We start from the raw sequence: 27,653 nt of genomic DNA, 5'->3' as shown, positions 1-27,653 counted from the left end.
CGCAATTCTGGATATTGCATAAAAGACATTGGATGGAAATCCCAAGATGTGGATAAATTCAAAAACGTATGCGCTCGTTTAAGTTGGATAAATGTTTTCTCCGGTAAGAAAACATGTGCATGAACTACGAAGGAAACCGAATAAATTTACCCAATAAATTCCTCAATGTGCATCAAAAAAGTCACATGACTTTGCGATGGGACGGCATAACTGGACTAAAGGCCAATTTATACTTCTGCGTCGGACCTACGCCAGAGCCTCTACGCTGTAGGCAACGCGTTGGTTTTCATTTATACTTCTGCGTCGTTGTCCGCGTTCACGCGCGCAGAGGGAGCATGTGAAACCCGAGGGAGCGGTCCTAGCAGACAGGGGCGGACTTTACCATTAGGCAAAGGTCGGCAATTGCCTTGGGCCCCAAGCTACCTAGGGGCCCCCAAAATGCCCCATTAACTTATGCTTAAGGTTTTTTTATTTTTTTTTATTTTTTTAATTAATTTTCGCAAATTATATTTCTAAATCTCCATTTGCGAAAAATGGCATAAAATCATTAGTCGCAGAAAGGAGGGGGCCCCCCACCTCACTACATTGGACTATTCCATTATCTCACGCATCTGCGAAAGTGACAAGGCTGTATTGCGACAAAAAACTGACAGAGAAAAAGATGTGATTGACAGAGTGTACAGAGTAAGTTAGTAAAAATGAAGCGAAGCTACCCAAGCGGTGCTGAAAAAAGGAGGAAAAATTGCCGAATAAGGTAACAAACTTTTTTGTGATGCCCGTTGACAATGACAACAACGCTAACGATACAGGACGCAAGATGAGTCTAAACGTGAAAATGAAAAGTTTCGAAGTTACCCAAGCTTCTCAAATAAAAGAAAAAAAAGACTCGGATACTGTAAGTATTTGGGAAAGCTGCCATAGATGACAAACTTTTTTATGGCTAGGAACAACAAACGTCCAACGCACAGAAAAATCGTGAAGCAAAGAGGACATGGAGACCGACAGACAAAACAGAGCAGTTTAAATTACTTATGATATGAAAAATCTCAGCTCTCAGATTCTGTCAATTCTATTACGAATTCAAACAATAAATAGGCTACCGTTTGGAGCTTGTAATGTGACGTGACCGATCCCTAGAGGCATGTGAACTGATCATCTTCGGTAATAACTTACCAAAATGTATAGGCCTATTCCTTATTCATAATATCGACCAATCAGTGTTTTTCAACCGCGGAAAGAGGTAAAACAGCTGGAGAACAATCGTCACATAACATTTAGCCTAACGTTACCTCAGTAAAGACATTTAATTACCATAATATAGGCTATAGCATGTTAGTTGACTAAAAAAATAAGATATAGAGTATTTAGCTAAATATGTGTACTATATTATTTATTTAATATAGGCTATTGTTTACTTATAATTTAATTATAATAAAAACGCATTGTTTAATTTTAGTTATTTTTAACCTTAAATAATACCAGCTGATATGGCTCTCTGTATGTTCACAGCATTATGTGCCGTTTTTTTTCTTGAGAAAAATTAACGCCTATCTTGTGTACCTAATATGTATCCAAATGAGTCAATATTGAATCAAATCACAAGAATTGAATCGAAATGGTGAAATTTGTCAAGCAAAAAAAACAAAAAAAAACAGAGCTTACCAGAAATTGTACCATGTAAACATTGTAACGTTTCTGTTTAGGAGTGAATAAGTGTATGCAAGGTTTAAAAGGGAAGTTTTATTTCTCCTCTCCAACCTTTACCTGCCTATTCACCATTCAGTCTGTAAAAAAAAGATTTCGCTCTCTTTTAAAGGTGCAGTGTGTGATTTTTAGACGTCACAATATGTCGATCTTCATAGAAGGGGGTTCCCGCGGTTATGTAGACATAAATGACTAATTCTAAGGTAATAAGAAAATAACGGTTCATTAAGTAAGGTCTTTATACACCACTGAAAACATAGTTATGGATCTTATATTGCATTTCTGTCAATAGATCCTCAGAAATATGACACATTGCACCTTTAAAGATCGGATGGGGGTCCCATACATACCTTCGCCTTGGGCCCCCAATTTGCTAAATCCGCCACTGCTAGCAGACCAATCACAGCGCTTGCGTCCGCGTAGAGTTGATGCGTTGTTACATTTTTGGAGAGGTGCACGTCAGGGTACGTAAGTTCGACGCAGAAGTATAAATTGGGCTTAAAGAGCGGGCCGATCTCGTTGCATAGCATCTGAAATGCTGTTTTGGTGGTTCTGAAATGCCTGAGCAAAGTCTGTCATCAAAGTGGTTCAGTATAATTCTCTCCCAGTACTGTCTTACACGACTGCGTTCCCAAACATCAGGCATCCGCCTCCGAAATGTGTTTATTGCATTTCGTCTGCACGATCTGAGATGCAAGTAATCAAGTAATATCCACCTTATTCCTGACGAAGATTTTCAAGATTTCAAAACTGTGTTTTGAATTATGGGTGGCACTTCCGGTTTGGGGAACTTCCATTCAAAAAGGCTGAAACGAATCATTTCAAATCATAAAGTTGCCCTACAAATAAAGCTGATCCGTCAGTTTGACTGGAGAAGAATCTCTCGTTATTCTCCTCAAATCCTCGCGTCTCTTTCCAGGTTTGTTTTCACAGGTAAATGCAATTTATTATCTGTCAAAATGACGGAAATCACTTTGAAATAGTATCACGTAATGCTGAAGTTAATGAACATTTTTGATTAAGGCAACATAAATTACATAATACAAATATACATTACTACAGTTATATTTAACCCGTCCGTTGTTGCTGTGGAAAGACTCACGTTTTTGGGGTTATTTGGTCTGTTGAAGTACCTTGTTGATGCTTTAACACTTTTAAATTTTCTTTTAATGTTCGATGGTTGAATGGTGAGTAGAATAATGTCATCTCATTGTGACACTTTTTTAACGTATTGCGTTCCTACAGCGAGCCTTTCACTGATTGTTTACAGCTTACAGTGGAAGTTACACCCATAATTTGGCGTAGGAATAAGGTGGATACAGTAGCTTCTCCTACTTTTCTCTGTGATATTTAGCACTTGTTTATCCGAAAGTGGCAATTTTGTTCTCTTCGACTAATCGTATGGAAACGCTGTTTTATTCGCAAACGTTTTATGCGATAATATTCCCATTTTGCGCATAAGTTAAATTCGCAACTTTAGATGGAAACATAGCTAATGTCAGATGCGTTCTGCTACAAAAAGATTCTGAGTTATGATCTTCTGTGTGTGTCTGGCAGAATGGCAAGGCAGAGGATGCTGGCGACGAGGAAGAGGAGGTTCTGGATGAAGAAACTAAGAAGCGGGACCAAATTGTCAAAGGTGCCATTGACGGCCTGATCCGGGAGTATTCAAACGAGCTCAACGCTCCATCACAGGACGACGAGTCGAGTCGCCGCAAAAAGAAGAGAGACAAGAAGGGCGAGGTTGGCTTTAGTTCATCTTGGCTGGTCCTTCTCTGTAATGGTTTTTAAAAGACATTTGTATATATATATATATATAAATGTATTATATAAATGAATATATTTGTGATCAAAGCTGAATTTTCTGCATCATTACTCCAGTCTTCAGTGTCACATGATCCTTCAGAAATCATTCTAATATGATGAGTTGATGCTCAAGAAGCAATTGTTGAAAACAGATTTTGGGTAAGAGAAAGAAATTAATACTTTTATTCAGCAAGGATGCATTAAACTGATCAAAAGTGATTGTAAAGAAGACATTTAATGTCACAAAAAATGTATTTCAAATTTTAACTTGAAGTTAAACTTTCTTTTAATCAAAGAATCCTGAAAAAATGGTTTCCACAAAAATATTAAGCATCAAAAGCATCTGTTTTCAACATTGATGATAAGAGCCAATATTAATAACTTAGCACCAATAATAATTTAGCAGCAAATCAGCATATTATAATGATTTCTGAAGGATCATGTGACTCTGAAGACTGGAGTAATGATGCTGAAAATTCAGCTTTTACATTTTAAAGTATATTAAAATAGAAAACCGTTTTCCCTTTTGATCAAATAAATGTCAGAGACAGAAAAAATATATCTTTCCAGTGATCATCACTACACATTTGCTTTCCATAATGTCAGTATTATGTAAGTAGATATAGGGTCACAGGTTAATGGTGTTCTCCATTTTCTGTCTTTGGCTGTTTAGGATGACATCAATGCCATGGAAATGGAAGATGACAAAAGAGATTTGATTTCCAGGGAGATCAACAAATTCCGCGACACCCATAAGGTAAAATACATGCTAATTTACTCCATATCACAGGTAGAGCACAACAGCCTCTTACACCTAGTTTAGTTTGACAACATACCAGCATGAGTAGATATTTAGCCTGTAAACAGCAAAACCTTTATTATATTTAAGATTTAACTTGATATAGTGCAGAAGTTAGGCATCATTAGAGTCCAGAGCATTTTTATCACTGGCTTGTGTAAACTGTAGCGTGGCCTCCATGTTAAGGGTGGGAAATGTAGTCACACATACAATGCATGGACGTTCTGTGCACTTCCCTAAAAGCTAATCTATTCATTAAACCCCACCATTATGATAGAGATCATATGGTGACTAAACCAAGATGAATCTCACAGCTTTGGAAAAAGTTGCAAGGATAGGATGTAAGTATGAGCTTTCCATTTTTCTCTACTTGTACTGGGCGCCCCCTTCAGGAGGACTTGCACAGGGGCAACTGCACCGACTCGATCTGATATTCCCGTTCTGGGTTTTTAATATGGAAATAATATCAAGGGGTGTCATAAGTGTGTGAGATCAACTCTACAGTGTTTATAAAAAGCGATAAGCTGGTGAACTGCATATTTTCTGGTTCTCCAAGATATGGGCGGCCAGTGAACCTGTGTGGGTCTGCTAGTAAAAGTGATGTTGGTGCTATAATAAATACTGCTGACTTGAATAACAGTGATTTGGCCCATTCGGCTCTTGTAAAAGTAGGGGGCGCCCCTCCACAGCACACGGACTTTCTGAAGATTTTGCAGGTATGAATTCGCTTTGTGATTGAGTCTGCCAACATCTCTCTACATTCCTGCTTGCTTGCACTCTTTTCTTTTCCTGTTAAGTGTTTGTATGTTCAATGAGTGTTTACTTTGTGTTCTTTCGTCTTAACATTTTGTACAGCTAAAGTCACACAGATTAATATAAAACCCCTTTTTTCCGAGTACAGAAAATAACAGCTAACATCTAATTCGTTAAGGAACACTAAGTATTAAACGTCGACAAATCATTCGTCTTGCGCCAGTTGTGCTTAACACATGAATGATTCCTCAAATCATGCAGTTTGAGTTTCTAATTGATGAGAATTACAATTTTGCAAAAAGTCCCATAGACTTGTATTGAAGGAGGGACACGAGCAATGTTTAGAGACCAGAAATGACCCGTCGTGGGATATTTTGACTTGGACCAGTTATGCCTGGTTCAGATTATACGATTTTAGGCTGATTTTGGCACGATCTGTTTGACGTAGACTGTCGTGGGGATTCGTGAACGACAACGGCGTCGGGACGCAAGATTCGATCGTTTCATCTTGTATAGTGGGTCATAGTGGACGACAACCAACGTCGCTTCTGCGATGCTTCATGGCATCGCGATAAATAGACTAGCAAGTTTAATTTTTTTTGAGTGACTGAGTGAGTGAGTGACTGAGTGAGTGACGGTGAGTGACTTGAGTGACTGAGTGAGTGAGTGAGTGAGTAAGTGACGGTGAGTGACTGAGTGAGTGACGGTGAGTGAGGGAGTGAGTGAGGGAGTGACAGTGAGTGAGTGACGGTGAGTGAGTGACTGAGTGGGTGAGTGAGTGACGGTGAGTGAGTGACTGAGTGGGTGAGTGAGTGACTGAGTGGGTGAGTGAGTGACGGTGAGTGAGTGAGTGAGTGAGTGAGTGACGGTGAGTGAGTAAGTGACTGAGTGAGTGACGGTGAGTGAGTGAGTGAGTGACGGTGAGTGAGTAAGTGACTGAGTGAGTGACGGTGAGTGAGTAAGTGACTGAGTGAGTGACGGTGAGTGAGTGAGTGAGTGACGGTGAGTGAGTGACTGAGTGGGTGAGTGACGGTGAGTGAGTGAGTGAGTGAGTGACGGTGAGTGAGTGAGTGAGTGAGTGACGGTGAGTGAGTGAGTGACGGTGAGTGAGTAAGTGACTGAGTGAGTGACGGTGAGTGAGTGAGTGAGTGAGTTTTTTATTTATTTAATAAAAAATACATTAAAAACATTATTAATGTGTTCTGTTATTACAAATTAAAAGAACAGTTTTCTATGTGAATATATAGTAAAATATAATTTATTTTTGTGATCAAAGCTGAATTTTCAGCATCATTACTCCAGTCTTCAGTGTCGCATTAATATGATGATTTTCTGCTCGAGAAACATTTCTGATTATAATCAATGTTGAAAGATGTTTTGCAAAATTGAATTCATCCTTGATGAATTTTTTTTAATCTTACCACAAATGTTTGAATGGTATAATTTTTTCCACCGAAATATGAATCAGCACAACTGTTTTCATCACTGATAATAATCAGAAATGTTTCTTGAGCAGCAGATCAGCATATTGATCTATATTTTATTTCGGCTTTATTTAAATTAATTGGACTCGTTAGTAACCACTGACGTCACCCTAGCAAGTGAGTAGCAACATGATACAAACCAGCAATACTTTTAAATGCGCAAGTTGTTATTAATGTAATACTAGTTAATGAAGACTTGATATAAACCGATCTAAAGATTCACATATCTACTAATCTATCCTGTCTTGCTTCACTGTTAAATACAACCCAAATTAAAGGAGAACTCCGGTCAATTTTAACATTGAGCTCATTTTTTTGTAAATTTGGAGTGCTGTCAATACAGAGAACGACAAAAATCGGTGTTGCCTACACCGTGTTATCCTCTTTTTAGGTCGATTGTCGATTGTCGAGTTCACGCGCGTGATCATAGGTAACTAAACATATGCGCGTGAACTCGACAATCGACTACTTTGGACTTCAACCGAAAACAGGATGTAAATACAGGTATGAGCGCTGGCCGAATTAACTTCATTTTTATTCATATCTTTCACATCTACTGCAGTCAGATTCACCCGTGTTAACTCTAAAGGAATCACTCACATGACCTGTGCACTTGTAATGACACATCAAGGATGTTAAGAGGGTAAAAGCAGGTTTAAAATATGCCCCATTGAAGTCAACAGGGTGCAAATTTTAAAAAGAGGATAACACGGTGTAGGCAACACCGATTTTTGTCGTTGTTCTCTGTATTGACAGCACTCCAAATTTACAAAAAAATTAGCTCAATGTTAAAATTGACCGGAGTTCTCCTTTAACCAGTAGAAACGTCATTTAAGAGCAGCGTCACTTTAAATCGAAGTCAATGCAGAAGCGTCCTTTTAATACGTTTATGTAATTGTTTTCGTCTAAATTCCTGTCTTGTCTTTACCTCCTGTCTACATGTTCATTTGCTGCTGCTGCTCAGAGTTGCATAACACCCATGGTTCTGCGCTTATAAAATAGTTCGTAGTAAAATTAGCCTCTTTAAAATTGTATTTATAATGAATCCATGAGATTTTAGTTTTCTGGGAAGTAGAAGCTGTTGCTAGACGCCTCTCTGGACGGATATTTTAATAATAGAGCTGTTGAAATGAGACTTAAGCCATGGGTGTCATGGCTGGGCTTCAGTGCATTTCATAATTGCTCGGTCAGATCCTCTTGAGGCCCGTGTCATCTGCAGTGGGGTAAGCAGTCTCTACACCTTCGTTTGTTGCCTTTTCTATCCAAACCACAAAGAAACTGCAAAGAAAAAGAAACAAATCTTAACAAATACAGTATGCAATGCTCCTGTCACAATGTTTTCAAAATGTCTGGAAGTTGTTTGTCAGATTTGTTGCAAGCAAAGAGAATAGTTTATTTTTATTTTTTATTTTGTCCTTGTGAATCCTTTGACCTGCTTTTCCTCCCAGGCCTAACAATAAAGGCTTGTAGGGCCACGGAAGCTCTGTGAGTCGCTAGTCAACACCTGTAAGTGCACAAACAACTAGTTTCACAAGGATTGAAGCCTCTTTCTGTTGATCATGTGATGAGACGGATATTACAGCGCCCTCAACTGTTTCTCATCTAATTCAGTTGCAGCAATGTCACATTTATAGTTCAAAAGTGGTTTCCAGGTTTCCTTTTATTAATTGCTGAACAGTTGCTTGATTTTTTTTTTTTTTTTTTTTTTTGATCTGTCATTATACAGGGCGTTTCAAAAGTCCAAGACTCCACATTAAAAATCGTATTTGTTTTGGAGGAATAAGGAATTGCAAACTCAAAATTAATTATTTTATGTTCTATCTAAGATTTTTTTGTTACTAATCAAATAAATATTTGATGATGTGAGTTTGTATATTCATCATCGGTTTGTTTTTCATTTTTTACTCCTTATGTTGATAATATAATAAAATAAATTAAATGCGAATTTTCTCTAGTGGTCTTAGACTTTTGGTCCCCTGAATATGAGCGAATATGTGAATGGCAGGGACTGTAAACCACTTCCTCATAAATTGATATTGTGTTATGTACTCATGTTGTGCTTGAGCAGTTGCTAATCTGAAAACTTCCCTCCCCGTTTTCCCACAGAAATTGGAAGAAGAGAAGGGAAAGCGAGAGAAGGAGAGGCAAGAGCTGGACCGCGAACGCAAGGAGAGAGACAAGGAGCGCGAGAGGGAACGCGAACGGCGAGACCGCGAGCGGGAGAAGGACCGAGAGAGGGAGCGCGAGAGAGAGAGGGAGCGAGAGAGGGAGAGAGAGAGGGATCGAGACCGCGAGCGCACGAAAGAGCGTGAGAGAGAGAGGGACTGGGAGAGAGACAGAAGTCGGGACATCAGCGAAGACCGCAGCCGATCCAGGTACAAGAAACATCGTGTTTGTGTCTCGTTTTAAGTTAGTCGGTTAGTCAACTATTAGGGGACAGCTCTGATACAGTCAAACCAAAATGTATTCAGACACCTTCAACATTTCTCACATTATCACAGTTTATTCGCTACAGTTTAGAAAATGGTTATAAAATATGACGAACTCGGTTATCAAATCAGTTGATATTTGACTGGTTTTTTCCATCCTTCTGTTAGACCGTCTCACAAATGAATTATGTTGAATATCTGTCAGCTGTTAAATTTAACTACACTAGGGATGTCCCGATGCCACTTTTTGCAGAACGAGTCCGATACCAATACTTTAATTTTTGGTACTCGCCGATACCGATACCGTAACCGATACCTGAATTTTCACTGCATTTGTAATTTTTAAATGTATTAGTAGATAAACCAAAAGAATATAAATCATATTAGTTGGCTTAATTTGTTCATCAAATATATATTTCTTTCAGTTATTTTCATGCTTAATTAAAGTCCCTGTAAAGTCAAAATTAAGTATGTGTTCTGAGTTTGTCACACCACAGAAAAATGTGTTATTAGCCACCCAGCCAAATTTAAAAAAAGCCGGCAAGTACTTAAAATAAGCTTTCAAAATCTTGAAAAAATGAGCAGTAGTCTCTGCTCTCAAACGCTGGGGGCGTGTCCGCTGGCTGCGCAGACCACACTCAACTGTCTGTCACCGCTACAGCCGGAATGGATACTCCTAGCAGCTTAATTTGTTTTACAAAGCCATACATGTTCGAGCCTGGACTACCTACTATAATTATAACATAAGCACACAAGGCAACTTACACTCATTGGTGGGCACGCACTGCCGACGATGGCACCAGTTGTCGGCGCGACGGGAGGATGATCGCCGACAACTATCTCGAGGGAGATAGTCATTTCGGCCCCATTCACCAGTAACAGCGGATTATCAGTGAATCCCAGTTGTCTCCGACGAAAGTTTATAAAACTAACTATCCCGTGTAAAATGATCACTACAGAGGCGGGTTTTGGCGGTGATCCTCGACTCGCCATCAAGGTGGTCTTCACAAAATTAATCCACCTCTTGTTGATATGATAGTTTTTCGGAAATTTAAATGAGGACACCGATCTGTTTTGTACGTGATCGCATCCAGGTAATGCGCATTTCCGTGACGAAGGCATAGCTAGCTAGCAAACTGTAGGATGTAGTAACTAATAGTACTGACAGTAACTCGCGATCGGCAAACTGATGTGAATGTGCTATATTGTTAGGGGAGGGGCCAGCGTCAGGGGCTCCAGTGCGTCATCAAGTAGGGGCGTGTCCAGGAGCTCAGGGGCTTCAGTGCGTCATCGAGCCCCCGTTTTAGCCCCGCCCAAAAAATCCGGAACACAGCAATGGTGAAAAACTGTTTAACGGTCTAACTCCACAATTCAGTACTTCACAGTTCACAGTCTTTGTAATATGATTTAGCAATACATTTCTAACATTTATAATGTGTTTAGATTTTTTTTTTAGAATTGCCTTTACAGGGACTTTAAGCCTGCTAAAATGCATTGTCTGAGCTTCTGTTACTCTTACTGTTCATTCTATTGCTCTATCATATTTTATCTTTCATTTAATAGCACAGCACATATTTAGAGCTGCTTCAGCAGGGCTCAGTGCTGAGGATCGGGTCAGCGGTTCAAATGTTTGTCAAAACCAGTGAAATATCAATTATTTAATCAAATTTTGATACTACAACAAAAACTACCATCCTAATTAATGTGAATTTAAAACAAGTAAGCAGTCAGTAACAAAATAAGAACAAACAATCGAATTACAAATAGGAAAAATAAATACAATAGAACAAAGAAAGGCTACAAATGAAATAAACAGTGTTTTTAGAGTTTTTCAGGTAGATCTAACAGGTACAGAAATTTGAATAAAGTAATCAAATGTGAAAAAAGAATATTCATTACTGTATAAATTATATATAGATGGATATTTTTGTAAAGTTGAAAAGGGTAGCCTATTTAGTCAAGAGCAGCGAGTATTTCTTTGTCCTTTGTTTGATTAACATTAAAACACAGAAGCAGGTTTATTAGACTGCTGCCCCTTTAAGACCGAACGCACGGACCGCATTTGAACATGCTACGTTCATTTGAGATGTAACCGACTTTGTTTACTATAGGATACTCGCCAAGACGGGCGTTTTTACATAATTTTGTGTGAATTCGTCCGTACAAGCGCAAGACGTGAAAGACAATAATTCAGTATTCGCGCGCTGAGGCGCTGGTTTGCGGGGCGCGCGCTTTGGATGTTTGCGTTCATGGAACTTCTTGACCTGCACACGTCCTGTAATAATGTAGGGAACCACTCGTTATACTTAAATCAGGTAACAGTTCATGGTTTACTTTACTTACATATACGATTTAGTTTTCATCCAAATAACGTGCTGAGTGAACGATCAGCAATCAAGAGCATTCAACTCGCGCTCTCTCTCTCTCTCTCTCTCTCTCTCTCTCTCGTCAGTTAACGTTAATAATAATCTACATGCCTCATTTTATTTTCTTTGCCATTGACATCCGACTGAACAAACTTTCACAAATGTCACTGATGTCTGCTGTCACTGATGTCTGCTTAAAGGGATGTGCTCGCAAAATGTACGTGGTATCGGTGCGTGGTATCGGCGAATTTTTATGAGTACGAGTATGAGTATATGAGTACAGTATCGGCCCGATCCCCGATGCCAGTATCGGTATCGAGCCATCCCTAAACTAAACAATTAGATAATACATATTTAGCTCATCAAATTACCAAGCAATGCTTCATTTTGTGCAGTCTGTGTGTAAAAAGGTCGCGTTCGCAATTACAAAAAAAACTCACACACTTCAGCAGAACATGCTCAGGTCAAAGTGTCTGAATCATTTTTGGTCCCAAATATTTTTATAAATTTTACAGGTAGTCACTGTATGACGAATATTTTGGTATAATATGTCACAGTTTACTTTATTTTGCTCTCCTCACTTAAATGAACTATAGTGTCCTGCACACACTAGTAAAAAAAAAACAAATAATTTTTGGTTTGACTATATACACACATTTTCTCATTTATCTATCTAATATTAATGTATAATAATTTACATATATAACAATATACATATTGCTTATCTTTTTTGTATAATGTTTTTTGTAGAGCTATAAAAAATATATGCCAAAAACTGAAGTTCTGGGTGTACAGTAAATGACACGTATCACATGTGATTGGGTGCGGTCCGTTTTCAGAGAACAGAGTCGCGATAGAGACCGAGATAAGGATAAGAAGCGTGATCGTGAGGAAGATGAAGAAGAGGCGTACGAACGGCGCAAACTGGAGAGGAAGCTGCGAGAGAAAGAGGCGGCGTATCAGGAGGTGAGGGATCTCTCTTTCTCTGCATTCAGTCTGTCTGATCACATTATTGGATGATTAGCTGTTTTGATAGGCTATTTATTTTCTTTACTTGTTGTCGCTCAACAGCGTCTGAAGAACTGGGAGCTCCGAGAGAGGAAGAAAGCCAGAGACTACAGCAAGGAGATCGAGAGGGAGGAGGAACGCCGGCGTGAAATGGTTAAACAACTTTGTTCTCAATGTGTTTTAGGGCTGTTACTAATAGTCGACCAAATGTTAGTCGACAAGAAGAGGCTTAAGCCCTATTCGGACGGGATTAACTTTACAAGGGTAGATGGAGTAATGTAATTTTACCACAGGACGTCTGTAATATTAATGGCCAATTTGCACGGGATAAGATATCAGTAAAACTAGCAGAAGTGGGAGGAGTAACTGGATTTGCGCATAGCCCACATCACGTGCGCAAACACATACAACATATATATATATATATATATATATATATATAGTGCAATGCATAAGTTAATACACCCATGCTAAAGTTGACTAAAAAGAGGAATAAAAAATCATATTTTGGAAATTGAACTTAATGCCTTAATTAAAAAAATTAGGAAAAATCCAACCTTTTTAGGACACCAATTTTCTTTGTGAATGAATAATGTATCGTAAATAAATAAATGTTCTTCCTTAAAATACATGGTGCATAAGTGAGTACACCCCTATGTTAAATTCCCATAGAGGCAGGCAGATTTTTATTTTTAAGTTTTTTTTTTAAATTAATTTTTAGGATACTATGCATCCTGATAAAGTTCCCTTGGCCTTTGGAATTAAAATAGCCCCACATCATCACATAGCCTTCACCATACCTAGAGATTGGCATGGGGTACTTTCCATAAGATCATCTCTCAATGCAAATCAAACTAGCTTTTAGGGTAACTGAAATAAAACCATGCCAATCTCTAGGTTAGGGTTAGGGTTAGGGCTAACCTCTATGGGAATTTAACATAGGGGTGTACACACTTATGCACCATGTATTTTAAGGAAGAACATTTATTTATTTACGATACATTATTCATTCACAAAGAAAATTGGTGTCCTAAAAGGCTGGATTTTTCCTAATTTTTTAAATTAAGGCATTAAGTTCAATTTCCAAAATATGATTTTTTATTCCTCTTTTTAGTCAACTTTAGCATGGGTGTATTAACTTATGCATTGCACTGTGTATGTATATATATATATATATATATATATATATATATATATATATATATATATATATATATATATATATATATAAAACATTTATGTCCGGTCAAACGATGTATTAATTAACTTCAGATTGGATTGTGTTGGTAATAGGCACTTATCTAACGCTAAAAGATGTTTCGTGCCTCTAACAAGTGCTGTCGATCTTCTCTCTGATCTGAATGGTGTGTGGACAACACTTGAGTTTTGCCACAGACTCGTCCCAGCGTCTAGAACGCAACTGATGCTTTTTTAAGCGTCTCCATACTTGAAAAATCACGGAAAACTACTTTTAAACAGGAAATGATTAACGTACATATTTACAGCGGGTCTATTCGCGTGGGATTAGTTTCACCTGAGGTCATTTTTCCGGACCTTTTTACTGAAGGTAAAAGTCGCCGTAATCTGTACTGACATTGTCCGTCATGATCACTGAGATGCACATTCGGACGGGACTAAAATCACTGAGAAGCTCTGGTGATAATTACTTTACCCCACCTCTCCATGTTAAACTAGTCCCGTCCGAATAGGGCTTAAGACTGTCATCAAAGTGGTTCAGTATAATTCCCTCCCAGAACTGTTACACGACTCTGTTCCCAAACATCAGGCATCCGCCTCGAAAGCAAAATAACTTTTTTGCGTTTTGTCTACAAGTAATTGCAAGTAATTTATTATATACAGTGGCTTCTCCTATTGCAACATCTTCCGTTTTTCTTAGTGATATTTAACACCAGTTTATCAGGAAGTGAAGATTTTGTTCTCTTCGACTCGCTGGATGGAAACTGTGCTTTATTTGCTAATGTTTTATGTGATATTCCAGTTTTGTGCACAAGTTAAATTGGCAACTTTGGATGACTCAGAAAACACCAGTTTATCTATAAATTGTTAAAATGTTCATGCAGTCTCCTTTCTGTTTTTTTCTGACACATTTATAATCATTACTTTTGCGCGTGCCTTGTAAAAAGCTTTATGCATACACTTAAAGAGCCAAAAAGGCTCATTATTATGGTTTAGTATTCCTCTGTGATGTGTTATCATTGTTAGCAATGATGCATATAATATTCTTTCTCAGCTCTGATACTCAAACTATTTTCTGATGCTTCTCCCCCAGGATATATTTAAGCAATTAATTTCATAAACGTGCAACCAGTTGACTAATAATGAGACAAAATGAAAAACCACTGGTTGACTATAAAAATCTTTAGTCTGGCGCAGCCCTATTGTATTTAAATCAGCAATTTACCTTGATCTAAAACACATGTATATTATAGAATGTTTCCGTTTATATCATATTTCTTTCATATCATCCTCAGGCTAAAGAAGGGAAACGGCTGAAGGAGTTTCTGGAAGACTATGATGATGACAGAGACGACCCAAAATACTACAAGTGAGTTCTGTGTGCCACTGTGTGTATAATTTATCTTTTTACATCACATTTAGAGGCAGATAGATCTGAAATTGCATATTACCTTGGAGGTTAGTTTCAAAACCCTGAAATATATCAAACAAAACGCATACTCAAGACAACCTTTTATACCTGATTTAAAACGAGTTTAAAAACAACAACAACAAAAAACAGGTGGAGTAAAACAGATACACAGAGAAACCTGAAATACATCAGGCTTCATACAATCAAACCTGTAAGTTATTTATAAAGCAATTTAAGAGCACATGGAATAAAAGAAAGTTCATGTAACTGATGGCTGGGCCTCAAAACAATAATAATATCTCATTGTGGCAGTCTGGGAACTTTTTTTTTTTCTCAATCTGTTGTAATATCAGATTTATCTCATGGCATTTTGGAGTACAGTAACAGCAACAGACCATCTGAATAGTGGTCGACCAATATATCGCCTCGGCATCGGCCGATAAGTTTTTCTGATTGGCCGATGTGTTGGAAGCGGGACTTTTATTTTGACGGGCGGCGCTGAGAACACCAGCGCCAGAAGAGAACGGCAACGCAGCTCCTCAGATCACACAGCGCTCAATCACATTCTCCAGCTTCATTAATTTACGATCTCTGTCAGTCATATCTAATACTTTGTTAGACAGAACTGGTAAACAAAGAAAGGAAATGGTATGCGAAGTAAGTAAAGTAAAGCGTTTGCTTTTATATTATTTGTAACAGAAAAGGCAAACAATCAGGCTAAAATACTTTCTCATTTGCCGTCAACATTCAGCAAATGCGCATCTAACGCCATTTAAACAAATCTCTGAATATCTAATAAACATTTAATTTCACAAACCTTGCAGATTTAATCAAATCCATCTGTGATATCTTGTGAAGTGTGCATTACTGTCTGCGAGTGACGGTCGGTCCGTGCGAAGTGAGTGAATGCGAACAGAAGATCAGCTTCACAGGAGACGCGATCGAAAAACTTTAAATCCTTCATTTTAAAATATGCTGATATATAACCAGTTGCCAACTGTCATATTCATATCGTTTTCACTATGCTGTATGTAAAATTAGCGTTACCTTGTCTTTATTTGAAAAAATATGATTACCAGCACGAGATTACTGAGTGCCCTGTTACAGTGTTTACCTTCTTTTTATTCACTTTTTTTTTATATTTCTAAACAATTACTTTGTGAAAAATACTGTAATAGGATTGCAAATTTAAGAAGTTGCCATCTAAAGTATAAAAGCATGTTTGTTTTAAATGTTTTATTATTTTTTATTGCTAATTTATTAAATATTGATTAAAATAAATATATAGAAATATCGGCTTTATATCGGCCATCGGCCACCCTGCTCTCTAAGATATCGGCATCGGCCATCAAAAAAACAATATCGGTCGACCATTACATCTGAATAATGATGAGATTTGGATGTGACCTGAACAGTTTCTGTTCCTCTGCTTTGCCTGCAGGGGCAGCGCTCTTCAGAAGCGCCTGCGGGACAGAGAGAAGGAGGTAGAGCTGGATGAACGTGACCGGAAACGGGAGAAGGAAGAGCTGGAGGAGATCAGACAGAGGCTGCTAGCGGAAGGACACCCCGATCCAGACGCGGAGCTGCGCAGAGTGAGTCCACGACTGAACTGCTCCAGAGTCACTCTCGCACTGATTCTGCAAATACACTTCAAATATATTTATAGTCACTTATTTATTTATAAACATTTTAATCAAATTAAATAATATAGAAAAATATTCAAATATCGTATTTAAAAGAATTATTTAAGGGACCGTTCGGTATTTATGGAAAGGACCACCGGAGGAAAATAGGGGAGGGTCATGTCTTTTTATTCTTTGTTGAGGGGAGGGTCACCCAACTTTTATATTCATGAAAACAGCAACATTTCAAAGTGGCTTGTTTGGTGCTATTTTTTTCCATTTAGCTCCATGTTGATCTCGCGTTATCAACCCCCTTCGATATCAGATTCTCTGGTCTGACCCAACAAAAATCCAGTTTGGCGCTGTTTGACAGTGCGCGCGCACTTCAGTTCGCGCTTAGAAAAAGTGCATCATGTCAGAACAGAATGCCAATGAAATGTTTACCCGGCAAAGCTTTAAAGCACGAGCAAATAATGAACTTTTGTGATTGCGAATAAGTGCACAGTGTCCTGTGAGTGTAACTCTCTACCGCTGCATTAACATGTGATGTGATGGACGTCGAGTTTTACAGTATTGGGACTGAGGCGCCAGATCTGCAGCTGATAGAATGTGCGCTGTAGCGCGATACTACCATATTTTAGTTTCCATTCTTATTTTGTTTCCACCATGTGTAAGATGTAGGGCTACCACATCTTTAAATTACTATTAGTATTATTTAAGTTAACATAATAAAATACGTAGACCTACACCACAAAAACTAGTTGAGGATATATTCGTTAAAATTGGGGGACGTGACATTTACAGTCAAAACTTGAAATATAAATTCTCAGAAAATGCATTTAATACCAATATTTTGAAATGTCTGAAAGGAGTCAAGACATTAGAAAAATATCAGTCTACACATGCGTTTTATATTTAATATGAGGGAAATACACGTGACGTGACACAAAAAATCTTTAACATTTAGGTGGCAAAATATTTTTTAGTAATTCTATGAATTACACTGTGCAAACCAAAAGATATATACCCACCGGATGAATAAAGATCGGCCTCCACAGAACATAAAATATATATATATTTTTTTTTCTTCGTGTTCGCATTTATGTGAAAAAATAAATAAATAAATAAAACAATGTTACGGGCGTGACAGTTCTCTATTACGGACATGACTGCTCTGAAAGCGACTTTAAAAATTTCACAGAGACCTCAAACAGAAAGCACAAAGCCTTTCTTTAAAGTGAATTTCTTTTTTTTTATTAATTGTATCTTAATTTTAATCAATGTTTCATCTGGATTTAATAAATAAGAAGTAAATATAGTAGAAAATAGATAATCATGACACGGAGGCGCGGGCGAGTGAACTGGACTCTTGTCTCATAAATGAACCGAAACTCAGCGTAAGGTAGGCTACTTGCCTCACAGACCTGAGAAATATATAGAAAGCTTGAAATGTCTACTTTTAAACAGAACAATTCAAAACGAAGGAAAACAGACTGCTTTCTGCTTATGAAATGTGCATTTCTCTCTGGCGCGTTCTGAGAAGATCGCGACGCATCGTCAACTTCATCTTTGCAGTCGACACAGAAAACACTTGTTTATTAATAAACAATTAAAATGTCTCCTTGCTATATTTGACATATTAATAATCATTACTTTTGCCGGTTCTTTGTGACAGCTTTTAGATGCTTTGTTGGCAGCGCCACTAGGGCTGTGCAAAAATATCGATACAGCTAACTATCGCGATATTTTTTTTTCACGATAGTGTATCGATATTTCAACCTCTAATATCGATATTTTTTTTATTTTATTTTTTATTTCATCAAATCCCTCTGTGTGCGTCAAACGACCTCCTCCGCCGCTGCTGTAGTTGTCGCTGACTCGCTGTCCAGTTGTATGAGGCGCCGGACTGGACAAAAGCGAAGCGAACTGCGCGCGAGAGAGACCGAGGGTGTGAGCGCGCGAGAGAGACCGAGGGTGTGAGCGCGCGAGAGAAACCGAATGTGTCTGTGCGCGAGAGAGACCAAGTGTGTGAGCGCGCGAGAGAAACCGAGTGTGTCTGCGTGCGAGAGAGACCGAGGGTGTGAGCGCGCGAGAGAGAAACCGAGTGTGTCTGCGTGCGAGAGAGACCGAGGGTGTGAGCGCGCGAGAGAGACCGAGGGTGTGAGCGCGCAAGAGAGACCGAGGGTGTGAGCGCGCGAGAGAAACCGAGTGTGTCTGCGTGCGAGAGAGACCGGGGGGTGTCCGAGCATTAGTATTGGTACATACATAGTAATATAATTACTATATAAGAGGCATGGAAGTTCGATTAATGGACAACAATAATCAGTACAAACGTCTTGTTTTGAACTATTGTTTAATAAATATAAATAATTCGAGCACATAAACTTCCATATGGAGGATTAAATAAGATTGAATGTATGTAGTAAGATTCCATAACTAATCACTGACACTGTACCACAACCGCGTCAAATAACAATGATTCTGAATTTTATTCACCAACATCGGGATGTTGTCAGTGCAAGTCATGGTGTCCGAGCATTAGTAGGCTTATTTGGTACATAGTAATATATAATTATTATATAAGAGGCATGGATGTCCGATTAATGGACAACAATATAAATAAAAACAACAATTAAATTATTATAAACAATAGTTCAAAACAAGACGTTTGTAGTACTGATTATTGCTGTCCATTAATCGAACTTCCATGCCTCTTATAGTATATAATATTATGTACCAATTAGGCTACTAATGCTGGGGCACTCTGTCTCTCTCGCACGCATGCACACTCCGTCTCTCGCGTACTGTCGCTCGCGCACGCAGACACACTCGACACAATGCAAATACCTTTGCGAATAAATTGGAATTTAAGTTTTTGTCTGCTGAGTTATCAATATAATGTGATACACATACCAGAATACCCCAGGTGGTACATAACAAGTTGTATATTCAGCTCTATTTTTATTTTATTTTTACATTTTTGATTTAAAAAAAAAAAAGTATTGCAATATATCGCAATATGTATTGTATTGTATTGTATTGTATCGTATCGTGACCCATGTATCGTGATATGTATCGTATCGTGAGGCCCTTGCCAATACCCAGCCCTAAGCGCCACCCACATGTTGAACGAGTCACACCGCATCAGCACCGAAAACATGATTTTTTTTCAAATCTAAAATCAAAAATCGTGATATGAACCGAATCGTAGGTTTGGTCTATCGTTACAGCAGTAAGATGAGAAAGCAAGAGTTTATGGTTTTAAAAAAACAAAAAAACAATGGCTATCTGAACATCTTTGCCAAGTGCAAACCAGTACAGAAGTAGACTAATCAATAAATTATCGGGGAGGGTCATGCCTTTTTTCACAATCATTTTGGATGGTCATAGAAAAATGTATTGCTGGCGAAGGGAGGGTCATGTCTTTTTTGACAACAGATCTCAAAACTCCTCCGGTGGCCCCTTAAATAAAAAACGAACAGTCCCTAATATAATTTTTTATGAAAAATGAAATTGGAAAATTTAAATACTATATTTGATAGTATTTATATATTTGCATAATAATAATTTAATAATTTTAAAGTCCCCATGAAATCAAATTTTTTTTTTTGTCTTTTAGTGTGAATATGTTAGCCTTACTGTTCTAATCTATTAGCTAGTGTGCTCCAAAACAATGACAGAATTTGCATTTAGAAGATATAAGCATTCAAAACTTCTCAGTCTCTCACTTCCGTGATTTTGATGAGATCACTGCACTTCAGCATCTCATCAGATTTTCTGTCCAATCAAACGCTCTCTAGAATAGACGGTGATAATATGCTTCCATTGGAGTGAATGAAGTCTGGTTTCACGCGAGTGTCACGAGAACCGCCGCCGACCAGAAAACGTTTTGGACACGTTTGAATTATTTTACAGCGATATGGAGGAGATTATGAGGAGAAACGGTTAGACAGACTCCGCATTAGAAACCGCACTGATGAGTAGAAGAGAAAACACCGGTGTCATGAACCAACATAACTTACACACTCTTCCATCTACACATACTCAGCATGATCACGCTCTCTGTTTTGCTTTCAGTTTCATATTAAATATAAAAGGAGAATCTGTTAGACTGTCATAATCTGTCAAACACAGCTTTACCGAGCTCAACGGCTCTGACTGAGCTGTGATATAAACAAAACGCTATTGGCTATTTAAAAAAAGGGGAGGAGCTACTTGATGTGTCCCACCCCATCTTCCTGTTTCAGTGGAAATGACGTCAACACATTAAATAACGCTGCATGTTTCAAGGCACTTCAGTGGGCCTTTGATAAAATAAAATAAAAATAAAAACATAAAATAATTAATTTAAATACTAAATTTGAATATAATTATTTTAAAATTATTTTTATTTTTTGTTTTTTATTTAAAAAACATTTAAATTATTTAATTTGATTGTTAAAAAAAAGTAAATATATTTTATTCATAGAGAGTCAGTAATTTTACATTATGCTGTCTGTCTTTTATTATGTAATTCCCAGTGTTTCATGGGACTCTGTCTTTTATAGACTTTCAAATACTTTCTTTTTTTCAAATCAAAGTGTTTATGGTGATTTATATTGGATTTTTTTGTCATATCTTACTGATTTGTTGTTGTGTGTGTTGATCAGATGGAGGAAGAGGCAGAGCGTTTACGGCAGCCGCCCGTGAAGCCTGAGCCTGAGGAGGAGAGAGAACACAAACCCTCTCGAGAAGAGCGAGACCGAGGCAGGGAACGAGACCGAGAACGAGACAGAGAACGGCGTAAAGCAGTCGTAGAAACTCACGTTCACACTCACGTTCCCTCTGACGATGATGTTGAGGAAGGGGAGGAGCTAGAGGATGAAGAGGAGTCTAAGCCCTGCCTCAAACCCACCATGAGACCCATCATGTCCGCCCCCTCAGTGTCTTCAGCCAGCGGAAACGCCACTCCCAACACGCCCAGAGAAGAGTCGCCCTGTGGCATAATCATCCCTCACGAGAACTCGCCTCCAGAGGTCCTGCTCCAGGACGAGAACCGCCCCAAGATCGGCCTTAGCCTCAAACTAGGTGAGTGGGACTTCAGAAAGGCTTAGGATCAGGATGTTATGGCCAATAACAAATAAAAACTGCAGTAGTCAACATTTGAAGTGGATCAAAACCTTTCATCAAAGTTATACATGAATTTTGAACAATACCCGGTCTTGTCTTAGGACAACTTTAATGAACTTTTTTTGATCCACTTCAAATGTTGACTACTGTAATTCTTAGTGATTATTAGCTCAGTTTTCACTTAATATCCTGCGCTGACACTATTGGATAACTACAAAACTTGAGCTAAACCGAGCTGAATCATCACACTATTGACTTCTGAAGAGCTGCTTTATATCGGAATCGACTTGGTTTCATAATTAATGAATTTCGTTACATTTATCATAATAATAATAATAATAACAATAATAATTGTACTAAATAACAAAAATAATACATTTTATTACTATTTGAATACTATTTGAATTTTCATTCTTTTATTTATTAATGAAATGTGTATTGATAAATAAATATATTCAAATACAGTATTTAAATGAATTATTTCATTATTTTTTAATTTAAGTAGATTTTGTTTAATTAATGAAAAATAAGTTGATTTAAATATATTCAAATATACTATTTGATCGAATTGTTTATATATTTCTTTTATATTAACTCAGTGCTTTATATCTGAATTGTCGTTTCATTATTGATACATTTTTGCAACATCAATACAGTTATTGAACTTAATTGAGCTGAATAATGGCACAATTTTCTTCTGTAGTGCTTAAGTTGAACTGAGTTTGCTTTATAACTAATGAACAATGCAACATTGCTAACATTCACACTGTTATTGATCTAAACTGAATCAACACCGAGCTGAATAGTGACAAGATTGTCTTTTTAATGCTGCTTTACCACCAGAAATGTTTCATAATTGACCAACTTTGCAAAATGAATACTGTTATTTTCTTGTCTATTACTGTGAAGCTGCTTTGAAAGCAATCCGTATTGTATAAAGCGAATATTTAAAGAAATGTTTGTTTTTATCCCATCGCAAGGTTCGTCCGGTAGCCCGGGACAGCCCAGCGTAGCCAAGCGGAAGAAGCTGCCGGTGGAAAGCGTCTTCAACCGTTTCGACGACGACGAGGTGGACGAGGCGCCTCGGAAAAGAAAGCTCGTGCCTTTAGACTACGAGGATGAGGAGAAGGGAGTAGATGTGGGAGCGATTGACGGAGGCAAAGGAGTCAATACAGAAGAGAAGCGTAAACACATCAAGAGTCTGATCGAGAAGATTCCCACTGCCAAACCAGAGCTCTTCAACTACCCGCTCGACTGGTCCGTCGTCGACACGGTGAGAGCGATGTTTGTCGTTTTATGGAGCTGTTGCTGCTTATTTCCCAAGCTGTGTTTAAAGGAGACATATCATGCTTTTAAATTGTTTCTTTTTACATATAAATCATACATTTGTAGTCTATATAAAGCGGAACTGCAATGCTTGGGTCTGAATTCCTCATTATTATAGCTCCACAGGCCCCTTTTCTACCCCTTTTCTGATGTGCGTCTGAGAGCAACTCGTTTTGGTGCGGTCTCTTTAAATATAATTGAGACACTTCATACCCCGCCCACACTCGGTTCAACTCCACCCCGTTCGGCCATTTTTGTAGTTTGATAGCAGAGATACGATTATCTAGCGGCACAGAAACTTTTTATTCACACGTTATTAACAAAATGTCAACAACGGAAGACTTGTCCAGCCAGCCTTACATGTTCGAGCCAGAGTCGGAGCAGGAGCGAGATGAAAATGAAGACGACGAACCTGCAGAACAACGTCTTCATATGGATGTATCGCAATGGTGTGTACTGTATTTACACATGAAACTTTGGTCTTCCGACCTTTTACCACCGTGTCGATTTATTTTGATTAATATGTGCGAGGGAGAGAGAGCAAGACAGCGTCTAGTTTGGAGACGGTGATGTCTTGTTTACACTTTCGCCTGGCTCTGAAGAGAGAGAGTGAGCGCGCGCGACCGGGTCTCTCTCTCTGCTCGTTCTTTCAGTTAAACATTCGCCCTGTCACAAGCGCGGCAGTTCATCTACATTAGACGGTGTAATGAAGCGTGTGGGTTACTACATCCAACAACCGAACATTTTAACTTACCCTCTCATAACTTCTGCATCCTTTAGCTTGGACTACAAAATTGCAGCGAGAAATAAAAATGGCGGATTGCTCGAAGTGTTGGGCCGGAAGTCAATGTCCTTATTTGGCAGTTCCGCTGCAAATACTGTGACGTAATAGTTCAAAAAACGTCATAGATAACAGAAAAATCGGAACAGGTTGAAAAATATGACCAAAACAGAATATAAAGATATCAACGAAGCACCTGAAGAGAATAATTTCATATTTTCTGTACTTCTAAACACTCCAAATATACAACAAAATGCATTTAAGGGCTAAAAAAGTGCATTTAGCATGATATGTCCCCTTTAATGTTATATAACTTGTGTTTTTGAATATTCCCGCCATTCACAGACTCTTATGGAGAAGCGTATTCGACCATGGATCAATAAGAAGATCGTAGAGTACATTGGTGAAGAAGAAGCTACATTAGTTGACTTTGTTTGCTCCAAGGTAAGACCTTTTTTCTTCATTAGAGTCTGTTAAACTCCATTAACATACTGGGGTAAAAAAAATCTAAATGCGGAGTATAAAATGATTCTGTTAAGTCGGGCTGGGACGATACACCCATCTCCCGATGCGATACTATCATGATATTTGGGTGCCGATACTATATGTGTTGCGATATTTAATTTTTAATTTTTTTATTTTTTTTAAAGAATTGCGATTCTACAAGTATTGCTATTCGATATTGCAATTTTTTTAACACTATACCATCGGGAAAAGTTAAATCATACACTTATACAGACTGTACATGATGTATTAGATGAGTCATATTTACAAAAACAATTCATCACATCTTTCTGACTTTTATTTCAGAAGCATCATACAACACTACATTCTCTTGAATAAATGACTCAATAACAAATACATTTTTTAACAGTCACTTTAGTGGCGAAACAATGTAATTGATAAATGCGTTATTTTAAGCACCAAGTTTCTATCAAAAGCTGATTTCGATCGCTATCATAGACATCAGTGTTCATATTTGAACTTTTATTCAAGTACTTCTATGATCATTTTAACTATTGCATCACAGAAATAATGATACTATGAGGTTGAAAGACCTCATAGTTGTTTGTGAAGCTGTTTCATGACGACTCTCTCCGGGTCAGCGCCAACACGGATCTGAATGTTGCGATATGTTTGATAGACAGACGAATTGAAAGATCGCGTGTGTGTTTGAATGGAGATCACAGTCTTTTAAAGAAGAATCGTGCAGCTCTACTGTCTTATCTCTCTCAGTATATGAGCAGCGCGAGGGCTTTCAGTGCGTTCAGTCTCACGTCCACTCTGGATATTACGTCCCTCAACACTCATAGATAACACCACATTTCATCCTCTGTTGGAACGAAAGTGGCTAACTTCTGTCAACCTCATCTACAAGCAAGGACACAAATAAAGCAATTGAATTTGAATTAATATCGATTCTGGAATAAAAAAATCTATTTTTTAAAAATCGCGATAGCTTGGTGAATTGATTTTTTTCTCCCAGCCCTACTGTTAAGCAACATCGCATGATCAAGAGTGCCGTTTCCCTTCAATAAACAAGTAGTTAATATTAAGTCACTTACATTTTAGACGCAATATTGACTGTTTTTGTTCTATTTCAGTTCCAAACGAAGATCACAGCTGAACCATAGTGCATCTCACAGCTAAATGATTTGCCGTTTTGAACAAAAGTCAAAGATTCAATGACACATTCATAAACAACTGCATCACTCTCGAACAAATCATCTGTTTCAACGAATCGTTTGAATGAATGACTCGATGACTCGCTCATTAAGACGGTCCCCTTCCGCCACCTACTGGTGGTTTAGTTTCATGTTTAAAACTATCATTTTTTTTCCCCCCAACATTTCTTATTTGTATATACAAAAAAATATTTAAAACAATCTGATAACATTATTTAATGCAATTGTAATTTTTCAATGTAAATGATTTAATTTGATTGGTAACAGCCCGATAGTGTCTTATTATTCTAATAGAATTTATTGATAAAATTTAAGAATTTTAAATGAGAGATGAGGCATACATTTAATAAGATTAGGGGGGAAAAAAGCCATTTATAAAGGAAAATTTTTTTGGGGGGTAAATATCACAAATATGCAGATTTAAATGGCGGGTATAGAGTTAAGCGTACTATAGGGCTGCACAATATATCAAAATATCGCAAATGTATATATCGCAATATGCAAATCGCAACAGCTTGCAATAACGGGTCATGACCAAAAGACAAAGAGAAAATCACTCACACTTGGCTTAATAACTTGTGTAGCTTTAATAAGAATCAGGATACATTTAATTCATACAGTGAAAACTAATCAGTGTTTTATTTTTACATTTGATTATTCAGTTTGTGTTGTTAATAAACCTAATGCCCTAAACCCCGTGGTTTACACTGATGTTAAAATAACACTTCTTATGCTACAGTAAAACACTGATGTTCACTTTCAGAAGTTGTAGGGATGTTTTCTAGTCACAAAAAGAATGTGAAACACATGTAGGTTATATAATTAAAAATATATTTTAAAGATAATTTAAGTTTATTTGACACATTTTAAGCATTATCGTATCGCATTATTTAACGAGTTATCGCATATAGCATTTTTCTTCAATGTCGTGCAGCCCTAAAGTGTACCAAATCATTTAGCAGACTAGCCAATAAATTATTGTTTAACCACGACTGCTGCTGTTTCTTCTCAGGTAATGGCCCACAGTACACCACAAGGGATCTTAGATGACGTCGCGATGGTAAGTTTAAGCTTTTCGCACCATTTTTAAAGACTGGCTCCAATTGTGATCACATTATCTAACCGTTTTCCCTCGCCTCCTCAGGTGCTGGATGAAGAGGCTGAGGTCTTCATAGTTAAAATGTGGAGGCTATTGATTTATGAAACTGAAGCCAAGAAGATTGGACTTGGGAAATGAACAAGCATTGAATGCAGATGAACTTTGCTTTTTACTTCCCGTTCGGGCTGGACAGCTCATCTAGGTTTAATAACAACTTGGGAAACTCGACCATTTCCAACCTTTGGAGTTAGTAAATATTGAGCCGTTTGATTTCTCACGTCCCAGACGCCTCCGTAAGACTTCGGCACCGACTCTAAACGTCTGTTTTTAGCTACCGAGAGGAAGAGGTTTGATTTCTCAGGGCCTTCCTGTTGAATCCATCTTCAGAGTAGCGTCATCTTGCCCGGTTAGTGTCTCTTTCTGTGAGTGCCCATTGTAAATTCCTATTGTATGGATTGCCAATCATGTCTGGGTTGTGATTTTTACCATTTTTGTTCTTTTTGGTCACCCTCACCAACCGTACCAAAGAGTTTTCCCCAGTTGTTTCGCTAAAACAAAACCAGTTGATTGGACCCCAACACTGTTCAGACAGTCTCTCACTAAACTGAATTACATGAAAACGATTGTCTTTGTTTTTGTACTTACCAGTGGATGTGTTTTGAATAAAAGTAATTTTTTTTTTTTTAGTAAAATCATTTTGTGTGTGCATATATTACTATGTTCGGTCCTGGTTTCAGCTTTGAAGCTGCATGTTAATTACTGCATATTTACTTGCAACAGACCAATCGCTGGGAGCCAGAGGCAACAGTCAAATTAACTCTTGAATATTAAATTATTTAAATTTTACTTTGCATGGGTTATTTTTTTTTTAGTGGTGTAAAATACTTTTACACGTATACGTATTAATTTGGTGTATTTGTATTTTGGCAATGTAAGAGTAAAAAATTCCATACAAATTACAAAGGAAAAAAAACAGCTTTTTACTGCACTTTTTATTTTGACTTAAAAAGCACTGGAAAAGTTTACTGTTTTAAGTTGTTCAGGTCTTTAATATCCAGATTTTTAGGGTTATTT

General features: G+C 37.8%; 1 protein-coding gene across 1 annotated transcript in view; it reads left to right on the top strand.

Annotated features, from left to right (window-relative positions):
- rbm25b (RNA binding motif protein 25b) overlaps window positions 1-27,425 on the top strand; it is a 33,914-nt gene extending 6,489 nt beyond the window's left edge. The window contains exons 7-18 of the mRNA XM_084090852.1: window positions 3,262-3,447; window positions 4,184-4,267; window positions 8,653-8,921; window positions 12,181-12,307; window positions 12,413-12,502; window positions 14,842-14,915; window positions 16,399-16,549; window positions 21,229-21,646; window positions 22,669-22,961; window positions 24,141-24,239; window positions 26,493-26,540; window positions 26,625-27,425. Of these exons, the coding sequence (XP_083946978.1) occupies window positions 3,262-3,447; window positions 4,184-4,267; window positions 8,653-8,921; window positions 12,181-12,307; window positions 12,413-12,502; window positions 14,842-14,915; window positions 16,399-16,549; window positions 21,229-21,646; window positions 22,669-22,961; window positions 24,141-24,239; window positions 26,493-26,540; window positions 26,625-26,717 (1,932 nt within the window). The 3' untranslated portion in view covers window positions 26,718-27,425. The remainder of the gene's footprint in view (window positions 1-3,261; window positions 3,448-4,183; window positions 4,268-8,652; window positions 8,922-12,180; window positions 12,308-12,412; window positions 12,503-14,841; window positions 14,916-16,398; window positions 16,550-21,228; window positions 21,647-22,668; window positions 22,962-24,140; window positions 24,240-26,492; window positions 26,541-26,624) is intronic.
- The last annotated feature ends 228 nt before the right edge of the window (window positions 27,426-27,653 follow it).

Source organism: Abramis brama, assembly GCF_963993115.1.
Source record: "Abramis brama genome assembly, chromosome: 18".
Classification (NCBI taxonomy): domain Eukaryota; kingdom Metazoa; phylum Chordata; class Actinopteri; order Cypriniformes; family Leuciscidae; genus Abramis; species Abramis brama.
The sequence above is the reverse complement of the archived record's forward strand: the minus strand, read 5'-3'. Positions and strand labels throughout refer to the sequence as shown.